The 18,671-nt window shown below is 42.7% G+C and overlaps 2 protein-coding genes across 2 annotated transcripts in view; one reads left to right on the plus strand and one right to left on the minus strand.

The window, feature by feature from the left end:
• The window catches only part of LOC149441613 (uncharacterized), a 235,497-nt gene extending 218,354 nt beyond the window's left edge, over positions 1-17,143 (minus strand). Inside the window, 2 exon segments of the mRNA XM_089657113.1 lie at positions 15,544-16,419; positions 17,139-17,143. Coding sequence (XP_089513239.1) covers positions 15,544-16,419; positions 17,139-17,143 — 881 coding nt within the window.
• Positions 1,128-7,258, plus strand: LOC149441616 (uncharacterized). Its single transcript, XM_089657099.1, has one exon. It carries the CDS (start codon positions 1,198-1,200, stop codon positions 2,092-2,094), a length of 897 nt encoding a protein of 298 aa, XP_089513225.1. The 5' UTR covers positions 1,128-1,197; the 3' UTR covers positions 2,095-7,258.
• Positions 17,144-18,671: the final 1,528 nt, after the last annotated feature.

Raw genomic sequence — 18,671 nt, forward strand, 5'->3', positions numbered from 1 at the left:
CACATGACATTACTTCTATCTCTATTAATAAAACACAGACCTGACCAGAGAGGTGAGGAGGATTCTGGGAGGTCACATGACATCACTCTTATCTCTATTAATAAAACACAGACCTGACCGGAGAGGTGAGGAGGATTCTGGGATTCTAACATGATATTCCTATTGGTTCCACAATATAGAGATTTCCTCTTCTGAAGTCAGGTGATCATATGACCATCACAGTGCCTCCATGTGACTCCCTAAACCCTGAGAGACACAACATGCAGAAGATTCTAGAAGTCACCAAGAAGATGATGGAGCTGCTGACAGGAGAGGTGAGCGGTGCCGGGAATTCTGGGACATTCTCCAGTAACAGACAAGGGATGTGTCTGGATGGTGACTGTATCATTGTGTGTGTCAGGTTCCTATAAGGTGTCAGGGTGTCACTGTCTATTTCTCCATGGAGGAGTGGGAGTATTTAGAAGGACACAAGGATCTCTACAAGGACGTCATGATGGACAATCAGCCGCCCCTCACATCACCGGGTAAGAGGAGACTTTATTGTAAAGGAGAGAGCAGTACGGAGGATCCACCTAGATCCCCCATCATCTGATAAACACATAGAAACAATGGATTCAGTCAGTGTGTGTGTTTCCTACAGATGGATCCAGTCATGGGAACCCACCAGAGAGATGTCCCCGTCCTCTGTATTCCCGGGATTCCACACAGGAAGGTCACACCATCCCTCACTGTTACAAGGTGGGTGGGATGGAGCATCTAGAACATGGACTCATGGAGACAATGTGTGGAGTTTTTTTTATGTGACATGATATTTTCTCTCATTTCCTTGATTTAGAGTGGAAATCCAATCGATATAGAATTTGAGGTGAAAGCAGAAGAAGAAGAGGCGTATGTGAGGGATGATCAGCAGTCTATGGAGGAGGATGGAATAACGGGGACATTTATAGAGGAGGACACTCCTACAGAGATCAGCACAGGTGGGTCATGAACACTAAATCCATTCCTCCACCCATACTGCTCACTGATTGGTCCAGAGTAGGGCGGGGACTGGGTGATATCAGCCTGTAATACCCTGGTCACTTTCCTGAGCTGTGTTTCCCATCCTGCCTGTTGTGGGCGGAGTCCTGGTTTGGGGGAACCAATCATCTCCTGTCTAGTAATCCTCTTTGTCTTTGTATTTTAGTCCATGGCCGGGAGATGAGGAAAACCTCCGAGGATTGTCTCACTTTGTCTCCAGACTGGAAAGTAGAAGATGAGGACATCACACAGTATAGTCCAGGAGAAAACCCGGCTCCCTCCAATGTCCATCCGGCACCACCCAGTGTAGATGGACCATCGGATTCCTCGTATCCTGAGGAACCTCAGACTGTGCGGGACCGGGCCGGCCTTCCAACAGGGAAGAGCTTCTCCTGTAATGAGTGCGGGAAAGGTTTCCATTATAAATACCATCTTAATGTGCATAAAAGATCTCACAAAGGGGAGAAGCTGTTTTCCTGTCCTGAGTGCGGGAAATGTTTTTCATGCAAGTCCCATCTTTCCATACATCAGAGGTCTCACACAGGGGAAAAGCCATATTCCTGTCCTGAGTGCGGGAAATGTTATTCAAAGGAGTCCAATCTTTACAGACATCAGAGATGTCACACTGGGGAGAAGCTCTATTCTTGTCCTGAGTGTGGGAAATGTTTTTCACGGAAGTCCGATCTTTACATACATCAGAGATCTCACACGGGGGAAAAGCCGTATTCCTGTCCTGAGTGCGGGAAATGTTTTTCACGGAAGTGCAATCTTTACACACATCAGAGATCTCACACGGGGGAGAAGCCGTATTCCTGTCCTGAGTGCGGGAAATGTTTTTCACAGAAGTCCGTTCTTTACACACATCAGACATCTCACACACGGGAGAAGCCATATTCCTGTCCTGAGTGCGGGAAATGTTTTTCACAGAAATCCCATCTTATTGCACATCAGAGATGCCACACGGGGGAGAAGCCGTATTCCTGTTCTGAGTGTGGAAAATGTTTTTCAGTGAAATTCAATCTTTACAGACATCAGAGATCTCACACAGGAGAGAAACCACTTTCTTGTCCTGAGTGAGGGAAATGTTCCTCGCTGAAGTCCTGTCTTCCTGTACATCAGGGGTCCCACACAACCCTGGAGGTGTATTAGTGCCTTGAGTGCTGGAAATGTCTTCTAGATGAATGTTGCTGGACATCCCAGTTCTCATGTGGGGAAGAAGCACACCCTGATATACACCTCAGATATACTCCATGGCTGATCTTCATCATGGAAGAAACAGTTCATAAGGAGATGAGAGGCCCCCAAAGACATGGATGAAGTGCAGTAAATGTCAGGGTGCAGAGTGGTCAGTAGATCCTGGAAATGAAGGACACAACTTCAGCCCTTCTTGGGTGTCGGAGTTGCGTTTCCTGATAATGATATAGCGGGTTACAGAGCTAGAAGCCGGGAGAGCCCAGATCTCGTTATCGGGGAACTTTACACAGACAACAAGAACTTCTGAAGTTGATGTCCTTCATTTCAAGGCTCTACAGAACAGTGGTGACCCCGAAGCGTCTCTCTGTCTTCAGTCCATCCTTCTCCCATCCCCCAACAGGAGGGAAGGAGAACTCCGCCCCAAACTAGGGGGGAACTTTCCTCTCATTATTTCCCTTGGCTTCTGTGTGGGTTTGGGTGGTTGGAGGAGTGCGGCACGAGAGGGAACACAGCTTGTTGTTCTATGTCTACATATGGGGTCTGGGTAGAGGGGATCCACCGGAAAATATTTCTACTCTTTGATTTTGTGCAAATCGTTTCTGTTTTCACTTTGAAGGGTGATATTATGTGTGGTTTGTAAAAGGGATTGGCCCAATAGATACCACCCCACTTAGAGAATAGATGAACTAATATGACCAGCATTCATTCAGCCATGTCACATGTTGGTCTTTTCATACAGTGATTTCCTATGATCATTGGCTCCATCTAGTGGCCATAATGCGGTATTGAACTGTCTTTCCTGACTGAGGTATTTTGGAAGTAATACATCATTATGGCCACTAGAGGGAGCTGACGATTATAGGAAATAGCTGAGTTTATTAAAATATGGCCAGAATTTGTCAAGGCTGGACACATGCTTGTCACACTCCCCAACATATTTTTTGCATAGACCCCTTAGTTTACTGTGTCAGGGGTGGTTTCATACAAATACCTGAGATCACACTCATACATTTTCAAGTACAGTAGACATTGAACACATAAATTACATAAAACCACAGAATTAAACTATCCATTGATTTTAAACCAAAAATACCTCAATTGGCCTTTAGATGACGATAAGTATCCTAGCAATTAGCACATCTAGTGTCCAAATTGTCAGGGAACACCCGAACAATTGATTTAGTCAGCCAAATCAATCAAATCACAGTATCTCCAATACAAAAAAATGATTTATAAAAATAATTTAACTGACTTAATTATTCTGAAAAATTCTTTAAGAACTCAAACAAGATCTGTGTAGGTATAGACTGCAGAGTATGAAAATCAATATTTATTTACATAAGTCACTTACAAACACCATAAATAATAGTCAGATTGTGATTTACACTGACACTAAGATGTTTCTGTAAAAGCTCTAAAATAGAGTGAATTAAATTCAATAATCAGTTTCTCCCTGTAAACAACATAACCAATGAAAACGGACAATAATCTGTCTCCTGCAGAAGGAATAAACTATGCAGATTAATCCACCAGTATGGCCTAAGAACAGGAACATTTTTATAAATGACTTAACTTGAAGTGATGTTATCATGGGGAGAGTTATTAGGTTACACAAAGGAATGTGGCAATTAACTTACTAGTCTAAGCAAGCAAAATCAACAGAAAATATGTAATTAGACTCCAAGTATCAGGTAATCTTTTACAGAACTGATGATCAGACTCAAAGATAGCTGCTGATTAATGGTTGGGGTTGAGCTTCCACAAAATGGCGTCTCTTCTTCAATTGATGAGTGTCTTTAGATGATCTGAGTCTGAGATGATGTCTACCTTCCAGATGGCTGTGTAGATTTTCCTCCCTTTGTCAGTGTTCCTGCCGGTTTTATCTAGTTATGACTTATACACTCATCAAATGTGAATAAACCTGGCCCAGAAGGAGGAACCTTCTCTGTGATTGGGGAATCTGATTCTCTAACCCATGTTTACTCAAGCATTACCTCCCATGGCCACTGGGTGTCATCCTTGGATAAGAATTGTCTGGTCTGAGTTTATTTGGGGATGGAAGTAACTAATCTGTGATCAGGAAAAATGAATATTTCACTATAACAGATTGGCCCTTGTGAAATCTATAGAATGCCTTGGAGAGTAGATATTATTCCTCATTTACAATCATTACGTTTTGGTGTAACAGCGATTAAATGGAGAATTGTAACTATCAGGAGGTTGGATTACATAAAGCAATTAGAATAATAGTTGTACACACAGAGGAGAGATAATAAAATAATAATTTGTATACTGATCTACTGATTGATTACGGCTTTGGTAGCATGCATACAATATTCCTGACAATACCGATAAACTCCAACACACTAAATATATATCATGGGATTACAAATCAGCAAACATACCATAATATACTTCCTACATTCTTAGGAGACAATCTGGTATTTTATCCCCATCACGTCTTTTTGTATAATCTGAAATATATGGAAATGGAGGTTTCTTTTTGTACCTTTTCACCAAAACGAAATGAGTCTCAGCAGTGTTACTGGAGTCACCTTGTTACATAGTTACAGAGTTCATCTGGATTGAAAAAAGACACCAATCCATCCAGTCCAACCAACAGAAAAAACAAAACACACAAATAGAACATTACATGAGGAAATGCACATCTTACTGTAAAGGTCTCAGTAATCTATAAACAGAAGAATCTTGAAAAGAACTCTCACAGATCTGCAGCTTTGTAGAGTTAGCATTCATAATACACGGCTCAAAAAATGAAAGAAAGACTTATTAATCAGAGTCTAGCATCAAGTCAATGAGAATCCTGAGATATTGATCTGGTCAGTGAAGTCGCAGAGGGGGCTGTTCATCAGTTTCAGCTGCTTTGGTGTTAATGAAATTATCAACAGGTACACTAGATGGGTAACAGTTAGACAACCCTCAAAACAGGAATTTACAGGTGGAGGCCACTGACATTTTTTTCCCTACTCATCTTTTCTGACTGTTCTTCACTAGTTTTTCTTTTGGAAGGGCGATATTATGTGTGGTTTGTAAAAGGGATTGGCCCAATAGATACCGCCCCACTTAGAGAATAGATGAACTAATATGACCAGCAATCAATCAGCCATGTCACATGTTGGGATCTTTTCTACAATACTTTGTTATAATAATGGAACACGTTGTGTATTGTATTGTACACCAATAATAATGACTCCGCCCCCACATTCCAGACAAGGGATCTTCCTGACCAATCCGATTCCTCCCTTTGTTATTTCCTGATTCTATGATTACAATCTTGTTAGAAGTAAAACTATAATAAATAATTTATTCAGTGAAAAGAATTGTGTGTGTCGGGGCCACGATGGGGATCTTTGGGGCCCAAACATTTCTCACAGGGGACACTTCACAAGCCTTTACAGGTCATAAAGTTTCTGGTTCACCATGAATAATGGCCCAGAGTGCAGGGGTCAGGAGACTACTTCATACAGCCCTGCAAGCAACGTGCAGTGGTCAGGAGTATGTGATTTCCATCCCAGAGTACAGAGTGCAGTGGTCAGGAGTATGTGATTTATATCCAAGAGTGCAGTGGTCAGGAGTATGTGATTTACCTCCCATAGTACAGAGTGTAGTGGTCAGGAGTATGTGATTTGCATCCTAGAGTACAGAGTGTAGTGGTCAGGAGTATGTGATTTCCATCCCAGAGTACAGAGTGTAGTGGTCAGGAGTATATGATTTACATCCCAGAGTACAGAGTGCAGTGCTCAGGAGTATGTGATTTCCATCCCAGAGTACAGAGTGCAGTGCTCAGGAGTATGTGATTTCCATCCCAGAGTACAGAGTGTAGGGGTCAGGAGTATGTGATTTACATCCCAGAGTACAGAGTGTAGTGGTCAGGAGTATGTGATTTCCATCCCAGAGTACAGAGTGTAGTGGTCAGGAGTATGTGATTTACATCGAGGAGTGTAGTGGTCAGGAGTATATGATATGCAGTCCCTATACAGAGTGAAGTAGTCAGAAGTAGTATGTCATGTATGTCACAGTGGGTAAGATCATGTCTTATACAGCCCAGCATTAGAAGTGGTCATCGGTCAGGAACATGTCATACATGGCTCAGAAAAAAAAGTGCAGTGGTTAGGAACATGTCATGTACAGCCCATCATACAGAGTTCAGTAGTCAGGAGCACATAATATACAGCTCTGTGTACAGAGTGCAGTGGTCAGGAGTACATCTTAGGCCCGTGTACAGAGTGTAGAGGTCAGGAACCTGTCATGTACAGCCCTTTGTACAGAGTGCAATGGTCAGGAGTATATCTTAGGTCTGTGTACAGAGTGCAATGTTCAGGAGTATATCATATACAGCCCTGTGTACAGAGTGCAGTGGTCAAGAGTATATCATATACAGCCCTGTGTACAGAGTGCAGTGGTCAGTGTTGTATCTTAGGCCTGTGTACAGAGTGCAGTGGTCAGGAGTATGTCATATACAGCCCTGTGTACAGAGTGCAGTGGTCAGGAGTATATCACATACAGCCCTGTGTACAGAGTGCAGTGGTCAGGAGTATATCATATACAGCCCTGTGTACAGAGCACAGTGGCCATGAATATATCATATACAGCCCTGTGTGCAGTGGTCAGGATTATATCTTAGGCCTGTGTACAGAGCGCAGTGGTCAGGAACATGTCATAAACTGCCCTGTGTATAGAGTGCAGTGGTCAGGAGTATATCATATACAGCCCTGTGTAAAGAGCGCAGTGGTCAGGAACATGTCATATACTGCCCTGTATATATTGTGCAGTGGTCAGGAGTATGTCATATACTGCCCAGCATGCATAGTACAATGGTCAGGATTTTGTGGAAGAACAAAAATATTTTCTTTCCAAGATAACCCCTAAGAGGAGATCACCACAAGCCCTGAAGGAAGTTTTCCTTGTATGGACATGACCAATTAGAAGCGTATACGTAGCCCAGTAACACTGCTCACCACCCTTGCATTATCTTGCATATATAAACTCACCTTTTCATTCCAATAAACTAGAAGTTTTCACAGACTACACGTGTGTCAGTGTGGCTTTCTTCATATGTGCACTAAAGAGCTAGCATGATTAATTAGGACAGGAACAGATAATCATCAGACACTTAGTCCGGACTAAATCACTCCCATAACAAGCTGCTTGTTGTGGGGGCACTCAACAGGAGGGAGGGGCCAGGAGCACCTGTGGGGGACCCGAGAAGAGGAGGATCCAGGCTGCTCTGTACAAACCCATCACACACAGCAGTAAGTATGACATGTTTGTTTTAAAAGAAAAAAAATGTTGCCTTTACAATCACTTTAAGTGGAGTTTACTAATGAACACGACACCCTCCGACACCCACAGACCATAAACAAAGCAAAAGTGACACATAAATGTGACAGCAAATAACCAACCCAACAACCTGACTATAATACACTGTGTACAAATGGAGGGAAGCTGACATACACCGGGCAGACCCGGGACTGGGAATCAGGGGAGCAGAGATGGGGGAACAGGGTGCAGGAAACCAGAATCAGGGGAAAGTATACAAGATACAGGACGCAGGATCCAGCAGGGAAGCGGCTCACAGGCAGAACACTGAGGCACTGATGAAAACTACGGAGGGATTATATACCTTCCCAGCAGCCAGCATCAGGTGGAGCCTCATTACTGACATCTCCTGTCTGCTGGGAGATACAGCAATGTCTCCTCTTCACTTCCTTCCAACTCACCTCTCACCCAGAGCATCCTGTCTGTACCTGACATCACTTCCTGTCTATACCTGACATCACTTCCTGTCTATACCTGACATCACTTCCCGTCTGTACCTGACATCACTTCCCATCTGTACCTGACACCACTTCCCATCTGTACCTGGCATCACTTCCCGTCTGTACCTGACATCACTTCCCGTCTGTACCTGACATCACTTCCTGTCTGTACCTGACATCACTTCCCATCTGTACCTGGCATTACTTTCTGTCTGTACCTGACATCACTTCCCATCTGTACCTGACTTCCTGTATGTACCTGACATCACTTCCCATTTGTACCTGACATCACTTCCTGTCTATACCTGATATCACTTCCCATCTGTACCTGACATCACTTCCTGTCTGTACCTGACATCACTTCCCATCTGTACCTGGCATCACTTCCCACTTGTACTTGACATCACTTCCCATCTGTACCTGACTTACTGTATGTACCTGACATCACTTCCTGTCTGTACCTAACATCACTTCCCATCTGTACCTGGCATCACTTTCTGTCTGTACCTGACATCACTTCCCATTTGTACCTGACATCACTTCCCATCTGTACCTGACACCACTTCCTGCCTCTACCAGACATAATTTCCTGTCTGTACCCGACAACACTTCCCATCTGTACTTGACATTATTTCCTGTCTGTACCTGACATCACTTTCCATCTGTACCTGACATCACTTCCTGTCTGTACCTGACATCACTTTCCATCTGTACCTGACATCACTTCCTGTCTGGGTAGAAGGGTGCTCACCATGTGGTGGAGCTCAGAGGAACTGCAGCTCCAAGAAATGTCTCATAGTTTGAACCTTGTTGTTGTTTCCAAGTGTTCTCCAATGATCTTGTCTGGCAGGTTCCAGGACACATCAGAGTGGCAGTGAGGTGATGACTCCGGAACACTCTCTGGGTTCCATCACCAGGCACTGCAATTATACCCGACTGCTGGGAGCCGGCATCTCATTTCCTGTAGTGAAAGTATAATTGTGACATCAGCAGAGAGGTAGTGGGAGGGTGGGATCAGGTAAGTACCACCACTGACCACCAATGCTGGCTGGGGGTACACTTTATTCCCACTGACACCAACAATGGGGCTTATTTTATCTCATTGACACCAACAATGGAGCTTATTTTATCTCACTGACACCAACAATGGGGCATATTTTATCTCACTGACACCAACAATGGAACTTATTTTATCTCACTGACATCAATGATGGGGCTTATTTTAACTCACTGAAACCAACAATGGGGCTTATTTTATCTCACTGACACCAACAATGGGGCTTATTTTATCTCACTGACACCAATGATGGGGCTTATTTTAACTCACTGACACCAACAATGGGGCATTTTTTATCTCATTGACACCGACAATGAAGCTTATTTTATCTCATTGACACCAACAATGGAGCTTATTTTATCTCACTGACACCAATGATGGGGCTTATTTTATCTCACTGACACCAATGATGGGGCTTATTTTATCTCACTGACACCAACAATGGGGCATATTTTATCTCACCGACACCAACAATGGGGCTTTTTTTTATCTCATTGACACCAACAATGGAGCTTATTTTATCTCACTGACACCAATGATGGAGCTTATTTTATCTCACTGACACCAATGATGGGGCTTATTTTATCTCACTGACACCAATGATGGGGCTTATTTTATCTCATTGACACCAACAATGGAGCTTATTTTATCTCACTGACACCAATGATGGGGCTTATTTTATCTCACTGACACCAACAATGGGGCATATTTTATCTCACTGACACCAACAATGGGGCTTTTTTTTATCTCATTGACACCAACAATGGAGCTTATTTTATCTCACTGACACCAATGATGGGGCTTATTTTATCTCACACCAACAATGGGGCTTTTTTTATCTCATTGACACCAACGATGGGGCTTTTTTTTATCTCACTGACACCAATGATGGATGTCAAGGAAATCATGCCCACGGTGACTGGGTAACTGGCGATTCATGATTGGTGGAGAAGGAAAGAGGGTGGAGCTTTCTCTGAATTCTCTAGAATTCTCATCTGTTGACAATTGATAGACTGATCTGAATTCTGTGTGAAATATATCTGGTTGTTAATGATTGGCTGGAAATCAGGCACTCACACCCCTAACCGATGACTCCTCAGCTGTCGGCAGGTTTCCCCACTGACAGCTGAATGTCCACAAAAGAATTGTCAGCAATTACAAAGTGTGGAAAACCCCTCAGAATGTCTCTGAGAAGAAATGATATTTTATCTTCTCTCCAACTCAGACTATATTTGTCTTAGACGTAAGAGGCCCAAAATCCCGAGTCCCTGTCAGGTCTGAGCTCCAGCCGGATACAATCACCTTCTCCACTCACATAGTTTGCTTTTGTAAATGAAGTGAGTACAGAATTGAGGAAAGCGAGGACACCCGGCAACAATGGGATTCTGTCCTATCTCCTGCACCCGGAGCAAATGAACAACATGTACCAGCCTTCCCAGCCCCATCAATGTACACTGTGGAGGCATCTTGTATGTAGACTCTGGATTCAACAAACCAGCAGCCTGGCCATTCAGGAACGTACCATTGTTCAGCTCTGGGGGGGAAACAAACATCTCTCATGGAAAGGAGCTCTGGGGAGTCAACAGACCAATCTTTCATCTATACATATGTTTCCATCTCTCCACATCACTCCATTCTTTTTCTGGACAAAACCATTATAAATATCAGCGACAGATTTACAAATCTAGGATTTTACAATGAGAACACAATGTCACAAGGGATCTATAAAAGACTTTATCCGGACACAAGATCCCATTGTAAGAAAGGAATTCTGAATATGAACAGCGACTGTTATGTGGGATCCCATTATATTCAGGGCGGGGAAATGTATCTTTTATATTTTACTGAAACCTTAGATAATAAATTACATTTATGTCCCAGAAATTAACTTTACTGTATTTTTAACTGAAATTGTACCTTTCATAAATCATTGCACTAATATTGTGTAAAATAATAAAACTCATAAAACATCAGAACTACTAACAATTTATCCTCTAGTGTGTCTGCTGTTGTGAAGAAATATATATAATATTTGGGGGTTTTAAGTAATTTTAAGGTATAAATGGTTTTTAAAACATGTAAACAAAAAAATTAAAAATGTCTCCAGGACTCCATGGACCCCTTCATTCCACACAGTCTCCAGGAACCGGGAAACCACAGAGAAACCAAGTGTCCCCCGACTTCCTCTCTAGGCTGGGATGTCCCCCTGGTTGGGTGCCCCCTACAGTAGAAGAAGCAGACTGCACCGCATACATCTTCTTTATGCTTTGTCTGATCAGGATGGCGGTCATTTCTCCCTGAACACGGAGCGCCCTAAACACGAGGTAAACGTGGTGCAGCATTGAGCCCCGTCCAGCTGTAGTGTAGACTTTGACAGGCTGCAGGCAGCGGGGCTGGACGCTGTATCTGTGCCTACCAGGTGTATTATAATGCCAGCATTGCACCCACAGGGGCTGGACCCCCCATGTACAAGGGGCCTAAGAGATACCATCAGCTGGTGTCCCATTCCACCAGACCCCTATAACTGGAAGAGGACATATTTGGGTGGATGTCTTGTAGAAGAACCCAGACCACGGTATTGTGTGATGAAATTATAATTCAACTTTATTCATCATATATATGTGACACTTTAACAACAGAAGGAAAGAGATAGATTGTTTACATTTCAAGGATCTATTTATACCATTTATATCATCTATGCTAAGAAACTCATTAACACAAGCCACACCCCTCATTAATACCAGCCCCGCCCACTTATGTGACCCTGTAAACATCCAAATCCCTGTAAATTCCCAGAAGACACTTTCATCTTTTATCCATAACAAGCTGATTGAGTACAAGAGAACCCCGAGCCCCTCCTACTCATTCCCACACAAGTCCATGTCACCATCTACAAGGTGAGAGGACCTGAAGGAGAACAAGACCAGGACCACCAGGACCATCGCCTGACTGAAGCCATGCTCACATTTCTTTCTAATGCTGCTTCTATGGTCTACTCAGATACAGATTTAGCAGATGGACATTAGTGGAACCCTTTCACTCCGGCCAATGTAAGGTTTACATCAGCAGCAGCACGGCCTTATAGCTACAGCACCCGGGGGTTGTCTACATTTGTTAGGCCATCTGTCAGCTTTCTGGTGGAAGTGATTCAGCCGCACTTAAGGTCCTCCCCCCACCATGTATACCGGGCTCAGCTGTCCCTCCTGCAAGCCCAAGACAGGCATGGTGGGTGTCAGTGGTGAGGGCAGAAGGAGATCAGCAAACATCTGATCTCTGATCTCCCCTTCAGTGAATGAATGTGGGAGGTGGGAGATTATGTCATTTCTGGGTTCAGCGCTGTCATTCTCCAGTCACTATGGTTTGGGAAGGAGCTGATTAGGCATGATCTGTGCTTGACCATCTTTCTTGGGGTACAGAGGTGACATTAGGGTTCTAGTAATGTTCTGATGTCTCTTTAAAGAGACTGAAAAAAGAGCTGAACAAAAATTAAAGTAACACTATAAAAATAAAAACCCACAAAACAAATCACACGACACATTTTACATATCATTGCACAAGTGAGAGTGAGAACAATCATTCTGAGGCCAACATTCACGGATAACTATCTGAACTGATAACCTATAAAGGCTCTTAAAGCGTCACCTTTGAAAAATTTTTGGTTCTGAAGTTTGTCACCATTTCACAAGTACGCACAATTTGTAAAGTTTGACATGTTTGGTATCTATATACTTGATGCCAACCCCATATTTTATATTTCACCAAACAAATTGGGTCATATATTGTGTTCTTTGTGAACTAACATTATCTTTAGTGTTTTTTACAGAAAATATGTATTTGATAAACAGCTGTACTAATATTCTGTGACATGAAAAATGGCAACTACCACCATTATATTCTCCAGTCTCTGATTTCAGAAAATAAAATAAATGTTTGGAGTTTTAACTAATCATATGGCCTAAAATGTGAATTTAACTTAAAAAAAAAAGCAAAATAAACTCTGGCAGTAAAGGAAAATACAGCAATATATAACATTTCAAAACCAAAACTATGATAGCGACTAATGGCTTAAGAAGCAAACCCACCATATTACTCAACCAGGTTCCAACTAAACCCACCCAAAACATTGGATCCCACCTCCTCCCACCCAGGTTCCTGTTGGAACTCCTTTACCTTGTGTAGATATCCCCTTCTGAGATCCTCATGATCTAATATAAATGTACAACTCTCTGACACCAGTTTGTAGACTCCACCTTGGTCTTCCAAGAGATAGTCAGCTGCCATGCAGTTCTGTGACACCACCTTAGGTGGTGGAGCCACTTCTGCTGTCAGCTCTGCTATAACATCAATGGTGTCATTGGTTATCTGATCCATGACTCCAGTACACTGGTTCATCTTGCTTATCTTAGATTCCCCATCCCGTCTATGAAGGGCTCACTGCATAAAGCAGCTCCAATCCATAGAAAATGGTTCTTCTCACTGGAAGGCCAGGGGAGTATTGGGAGAAATTGAGGCTTTCCCTTACAGATATGGGGGGAGGGGCAACATAACCTCAAGTACAGCTATAGGTGGAATTGAAGGGAAGACATTTTAGGGTGCTCCTTCCACACAAGAAGTAAATGTTATCTGGAAGGACTAGGAATCCATTGGACCAATGGGGATTAAACATTCTGCAATTACTTTGAGAAACCATGAAATGTTACTGTCCTGTGATTGGCTCTCCTATTGTTAGTGAAGTGAGACTCCCCTTGTCGGTGTCATTAATGGAAAGAAATGTGAAATGTTTCTTCCAAATCCAAAAAGTTGACCCCCCCTTGGGTAAGTACCCATACTATTATTCCTGATACGAGGTTGTAGTCCCTGCTACTACAGGAAACATGTGGGCAATCATTTACACCTTTTACAGCAGGACAGTAAATATCAGAACACAATTCAAACAGAAGACCAACAGCAGGAAGTCTGCTAACTGAATGTGTAATGCAATCTGTCATTAGCATTCCCAGAGTTCCTTCTGCAACATAGTTGTATCAGCTGTTGGTCCTGTCTGTAGATCTGTTATTTCCCACCTTCTGTAACAGGGTGACAACCCTGATCATTCTGCAGGAACATTACACAGCAGCGTTGTCACCCTATACAGGGAAGTCTTAGATAGATTATAAGGAAGACACACAACAAGTAAAGTCCAACTCCAGCTAACGCTTCTACAGCAGTTACAGCAACAGGATTTCTATAAGGTTCAACCCCCCATATGAATGGAAGTTGACAGTTGTAAGCACCCCCAGCAGTGTTATATGGAGTTTCCCAACCATCCAACTTTCATTTTTGCCAAATAGCTTGGCCTTCTACAAGAAGCAGAAAAAAACAGATCTACTGGGAGGGTCAACAGGTAATAAAAAAGTTACAAGGGGAGACTCGGAAAAACAAAAATGTTTATGCTAATTACAGATTGCACCATTTATGTAATTATTGATTTTGCCCATTGTTACACTTTAGTGCCAATGTCTTAACCCGTTCATTCAGAGTCATTAAGGTGAACCCCAATAAGAGGAATTTCAGTCTCCCAGAAGAAGTGGTAGGAATATGACCGCACACTTAGCACTTTGTAAGTTCAGATCTCTTGCAGTTGTACCGTGTGAATAGTTTATGGAGATGAGCAATAGCTGGACAGAAAAAAAAAAAGATAACAAGGACATCCAATCTTCACCTGATAGAATCCCTTTTGAGAAAACCAGATGAAACACAAGTGGTCAGCTGGGATTAGGTGGTACTGTTGAATATGTCCCCTAAAACAGCATTAACTCCATGTTGGAAGGCCTACACCAGCTTAAGAAGTTACTCTCTAACCAAACAGAGACCTCTATCTGGCTGGTATCTCAGCTACAGACCTGCCTGCAAAGCTGTCATCCATGAGAGGAGATGGAACATGGAAAGGAGGCATTGATCATGGGAGAGGAGGTGGTACATGTAATGGGAGGTGTGGACAAGGTGGGCTTAGCTGGAGCCCTCAGCCTAGCTTATGGTGTATCAGTTCTCAAAAGAACCTGGAATGGACTCTCCTAATGAGGTTTCAGAGGCTTGGCAAGAAGCCATTGGACCCATCCTAGACTCTGGTACTGAGGCATTGTTGGTCATGTATTGGTTGGTCAGATTCTGGCAATGAAGAAAACACATGGGAACAAATGTCCAAAGGTAAAATATTCACAGGCCTTCTAGGAGTGTTTCTGATGAACATAAGCACTAAACCCAATGCATCCGATCACTACATTCCTGTTTGTTCACAGATTTATTTTTAAGTAGCATTTTGTCTTTTCATGTCTTCCCTAGTTTGTGGGAAGACATTGGGCCTGTGAACCTAAAGGGACAGCTGCAAATTCTTTAATATTGCCCCTTCTTCTGGAGTTTCCTTTATGCAGCTCAAGCTTGTGAATCCTCTGGTGACAGATTAGCCTGGAATTACCTGTAAAAGCTTTGTCATATTCTTAGCTTTGGTATGGTTTCTCTCCAGTGTGAACCCTCTGGTGTGTTATAAGATCTGACTTCTGTGTAAAAGCTTTGTCACATTCTGAACATTGATATGGCTTCTGTCCAGTGTGAACCCTCTGGTGTCTGATAAGATCTGACTTATGTGTAAAAGCTTTGTCACATTCAGAACACTGATATGACTTCTCTCCAGTGTGAATCCTCTGGTGTCTAATAAGATCTGACTTCTGTGTAAAAGCTTTGTCACATTCAGAACATTGATATGACTTCTCTCCAGTGTGAACCTTCTGGTGTCTGATAAGATTTGACTTCTGTGTAAACACTTTGTCACATTCAGAACACTGATATGGCTTCTCTCCAGTGTGAACCTTCTGGTGTATGATAAGATGTGACTTCCTTGTAAAAGTTTTGTCACATTCAGAACATTGATATGGCTTCTCTCCAGTGTGAATCCTCTGGTGTGTGATAAGATGTGACCTCCTTGTAAAAGCTTTGTCACACTCAGAACACTGATATGGCTTCTCTCCAGTGTGAATCCTCTTGTGTCTGATAAGATGTGACGTCTGTGTAAACACTTTGTCACACTCAGAACACTGATATGACTTCTCTCCAGTGTGAATCCTCTTGTGTATGATAAGATGTGACTTCCATGTAAAAGCTTTGTCACATTCAGAACACTGATATGGCATCTCTCCAGTGTGAATCCTCTGGTGTCTGATAAGCTGTGGCTTCCATGTAAAAGCTTTGTCACATTCAGAACACTGATATGGCTTCCCTCCAGTGTGGACCTTCTGGTGTGTGATATGTTTTGCCTCCATTGTAAAATCTTTGTCACGTTCCAAACAAGAAATCACTTGAAATGACTCCTCTTATGTATACATGGGTTGGACTTTACTGTAAAGCAATTGTCACATCCAGAACACTGAAATTACTTTTCTCATGTTGTCCTCTGAGGTTGGATCAGTGTTGAAGAGGACACAAAGCACTTATGACATTTAGAACACTGATATGACTTGTGTCCTGTGTGAATCCTCCAGTGAACTGCAATAAAAACTTTCAGTCAATTAAGACACCCAGATGTTTGGTTTCCCATGTGACCGAGTTGTATTCACGAAGACCAGCATGACCGAAAATGTGGCTCATCAATCCACCTGTACAAAAAAAATAAAAATCAGAATTCTATATAAAGGGCTAAAGTTGGTTTTTATTTTTAATGACCATTATTAAATATATATATATATTCAAAGCTCCAGTTGTAACTGTAATACTAGATGTCCAGAGCACCTCAACCTCCCATTACATCTGATGTCAAGAACCCCACACCCTCTCTAACATCACCGTGCACCTCCTTTGGGGGCAGAGCTGGAAAGCAGAAAGTGTAGGGTCTGGAGGAGGACCAGAGGAGGAGTGGAGTCAATTACCGGAGTCTGACGATTGCTAAGACCGTGGGAGGCAGAGATGAGGGTGTCCTGTAGTGGTGCAGGATTTGGCAGAGGACTTCTCTTCTCTGCTGCCGACTGCTGAGACAAGGTGGGGGAAGAGACAAGGGCCACATGAAATGACCTGGAGGCCTAGATCTGGATACAGGTGTTTGACATAGAAAGCATATGTACATCATGATAGATAGATAGATAGATAGATGATAGATAGATAGATAGATAGATAGATAGATAGATAGATAGATAGATAGATAGATAGATAGTGACAGTGTGGTGATTTGTCACTATGTAAAAAGGATATTTCTCCCAGGATTCTCAGCAAGGCAGGTTGAGGGGCTCCAGGGTACTTGTTTAAGTTGGAGGGAACTGTGTTTTCAATTTCCTCGGTTCTTTGCAAAACTCTGTTTGGGACCTGGAGCCTGGAGATTTCACAGTGATCTGGGTGGGAGGAAATATCCAATCCTGGGACCAGGTTTTGGAAAAGGCCAGGAGACTGACTGGTCAGGTGTGTGTGGGTCTCTTCTAGAGTCAGGACCAGGGTTCTGGGCTCCACCCTTCCAAGGAGTCCATGTGGGTGCAAAGAAGCAGCCAAAAGTGTGCATGGTGGCACTGTATAGTCTGACAGAGCAGGCAGGGCCCAAGCCTGTGGGCTGGAGAAGCAGGAATGCTGTGAAGGGGCACTAACCAAAGTACAGCATTTTGTATGTGAATGGTCAGGAGGACCGAGGCATAAAGCCTGAGCAATTTTGCTGTTAAAGAGAGCCAGGAGGCTACATCTTTGTTTCTGCTGCACTGATGGTGGATACACCTGTGTGGGAAACCTATATTGTATGGAACTTTCTTTTTAAAAAAAATTGGGCAATAACAGCCCTTAAAAATAAGAAAGCGAGAAAGCGAGTGGCTGTGCTTGATGCTAGTTCTCACAATATATATATATATATATAACTAAATTGTATTATTTAAGTTTTTAAGTGCACACAGTATATCCAACATTCAGCCCAGACAATGCAGTCATACATTCTCATGTACAAGCAGTTGTGGCAATGTTACAGATCATACAGAACAATAACTTGCTTTGTCTCTGGTGTCACTGTTACCTTCTATAAACAAATGAAAAGAGAAAAAAGAAGCAACGTAGAACAATTCACCTGTACATGGCAAGTAACTCTCTCCAGTACATACATAGAGAGCTGACTCCGTTCAAGTAGGCCTGTGTCTACAGGATCATACACCAAGTATCGGCCTCCAATGTAGTCACCATTTAGTAGGGTACAATTGGCTGGATCCATTTTTAGGGGCCTAAAAAAGGTAAACCTATAAAAACCTATGACAAATGAAGTATGGGGAGTGAGTACCGGAGTATCCAGACAGTTCTGCCAGAGAGCCATAAGTCTCCTAGGAGAAGTTAGGTTTTCATGTATTATTATGGGGTTCACCTGCTCAATCCATGCCTGGTGGGAGTATGAGTTGATAACCAGAATGCTTGGATTCGATTTGCAGGTTCGTTCAGAAAGTGCATCTAAGGATCCAAAAATTGCAATCTTAATCTCAGCTAGAGAGAGACTTTGTTCAATTAAAAGAAAAACTTCAAAGACAGGTGACAAAAATGTAACTGAGAAGCTGAGAGAAGAGCTAAAAACACTAAAAACCCCCTACAGATCTATCCTAGAAATTCAGTCTAAAATGTAACAATTACATGAAAACACT

The sequence above is a fragment of the Staurois parvus genome, unplaced genomic scaffold (assembly GCF_062004578.1).
Source record: "Staurois parvus isolate SC_StPar_1 unplaced genomic scaffold, SC_StPar_1.0 ptg000965l, whole genome shotgun sequence".
Taxonomy (NCBI): Eukaryota; Metazoa; Chordata; class Amphibia; order Anura; family Ranidae; genus Staurois; species Staurois parvus.

Bases quoted from the DNA above. Each gene is read 5' to 3' on its own strand.
- LOC149441616 (XM_089657099.1), top strand. From the start codon at position 1,198: ATGAGGAAAACCTCCGAGGATTGTCTCACTTTGTCTCCAGACTGGAAA.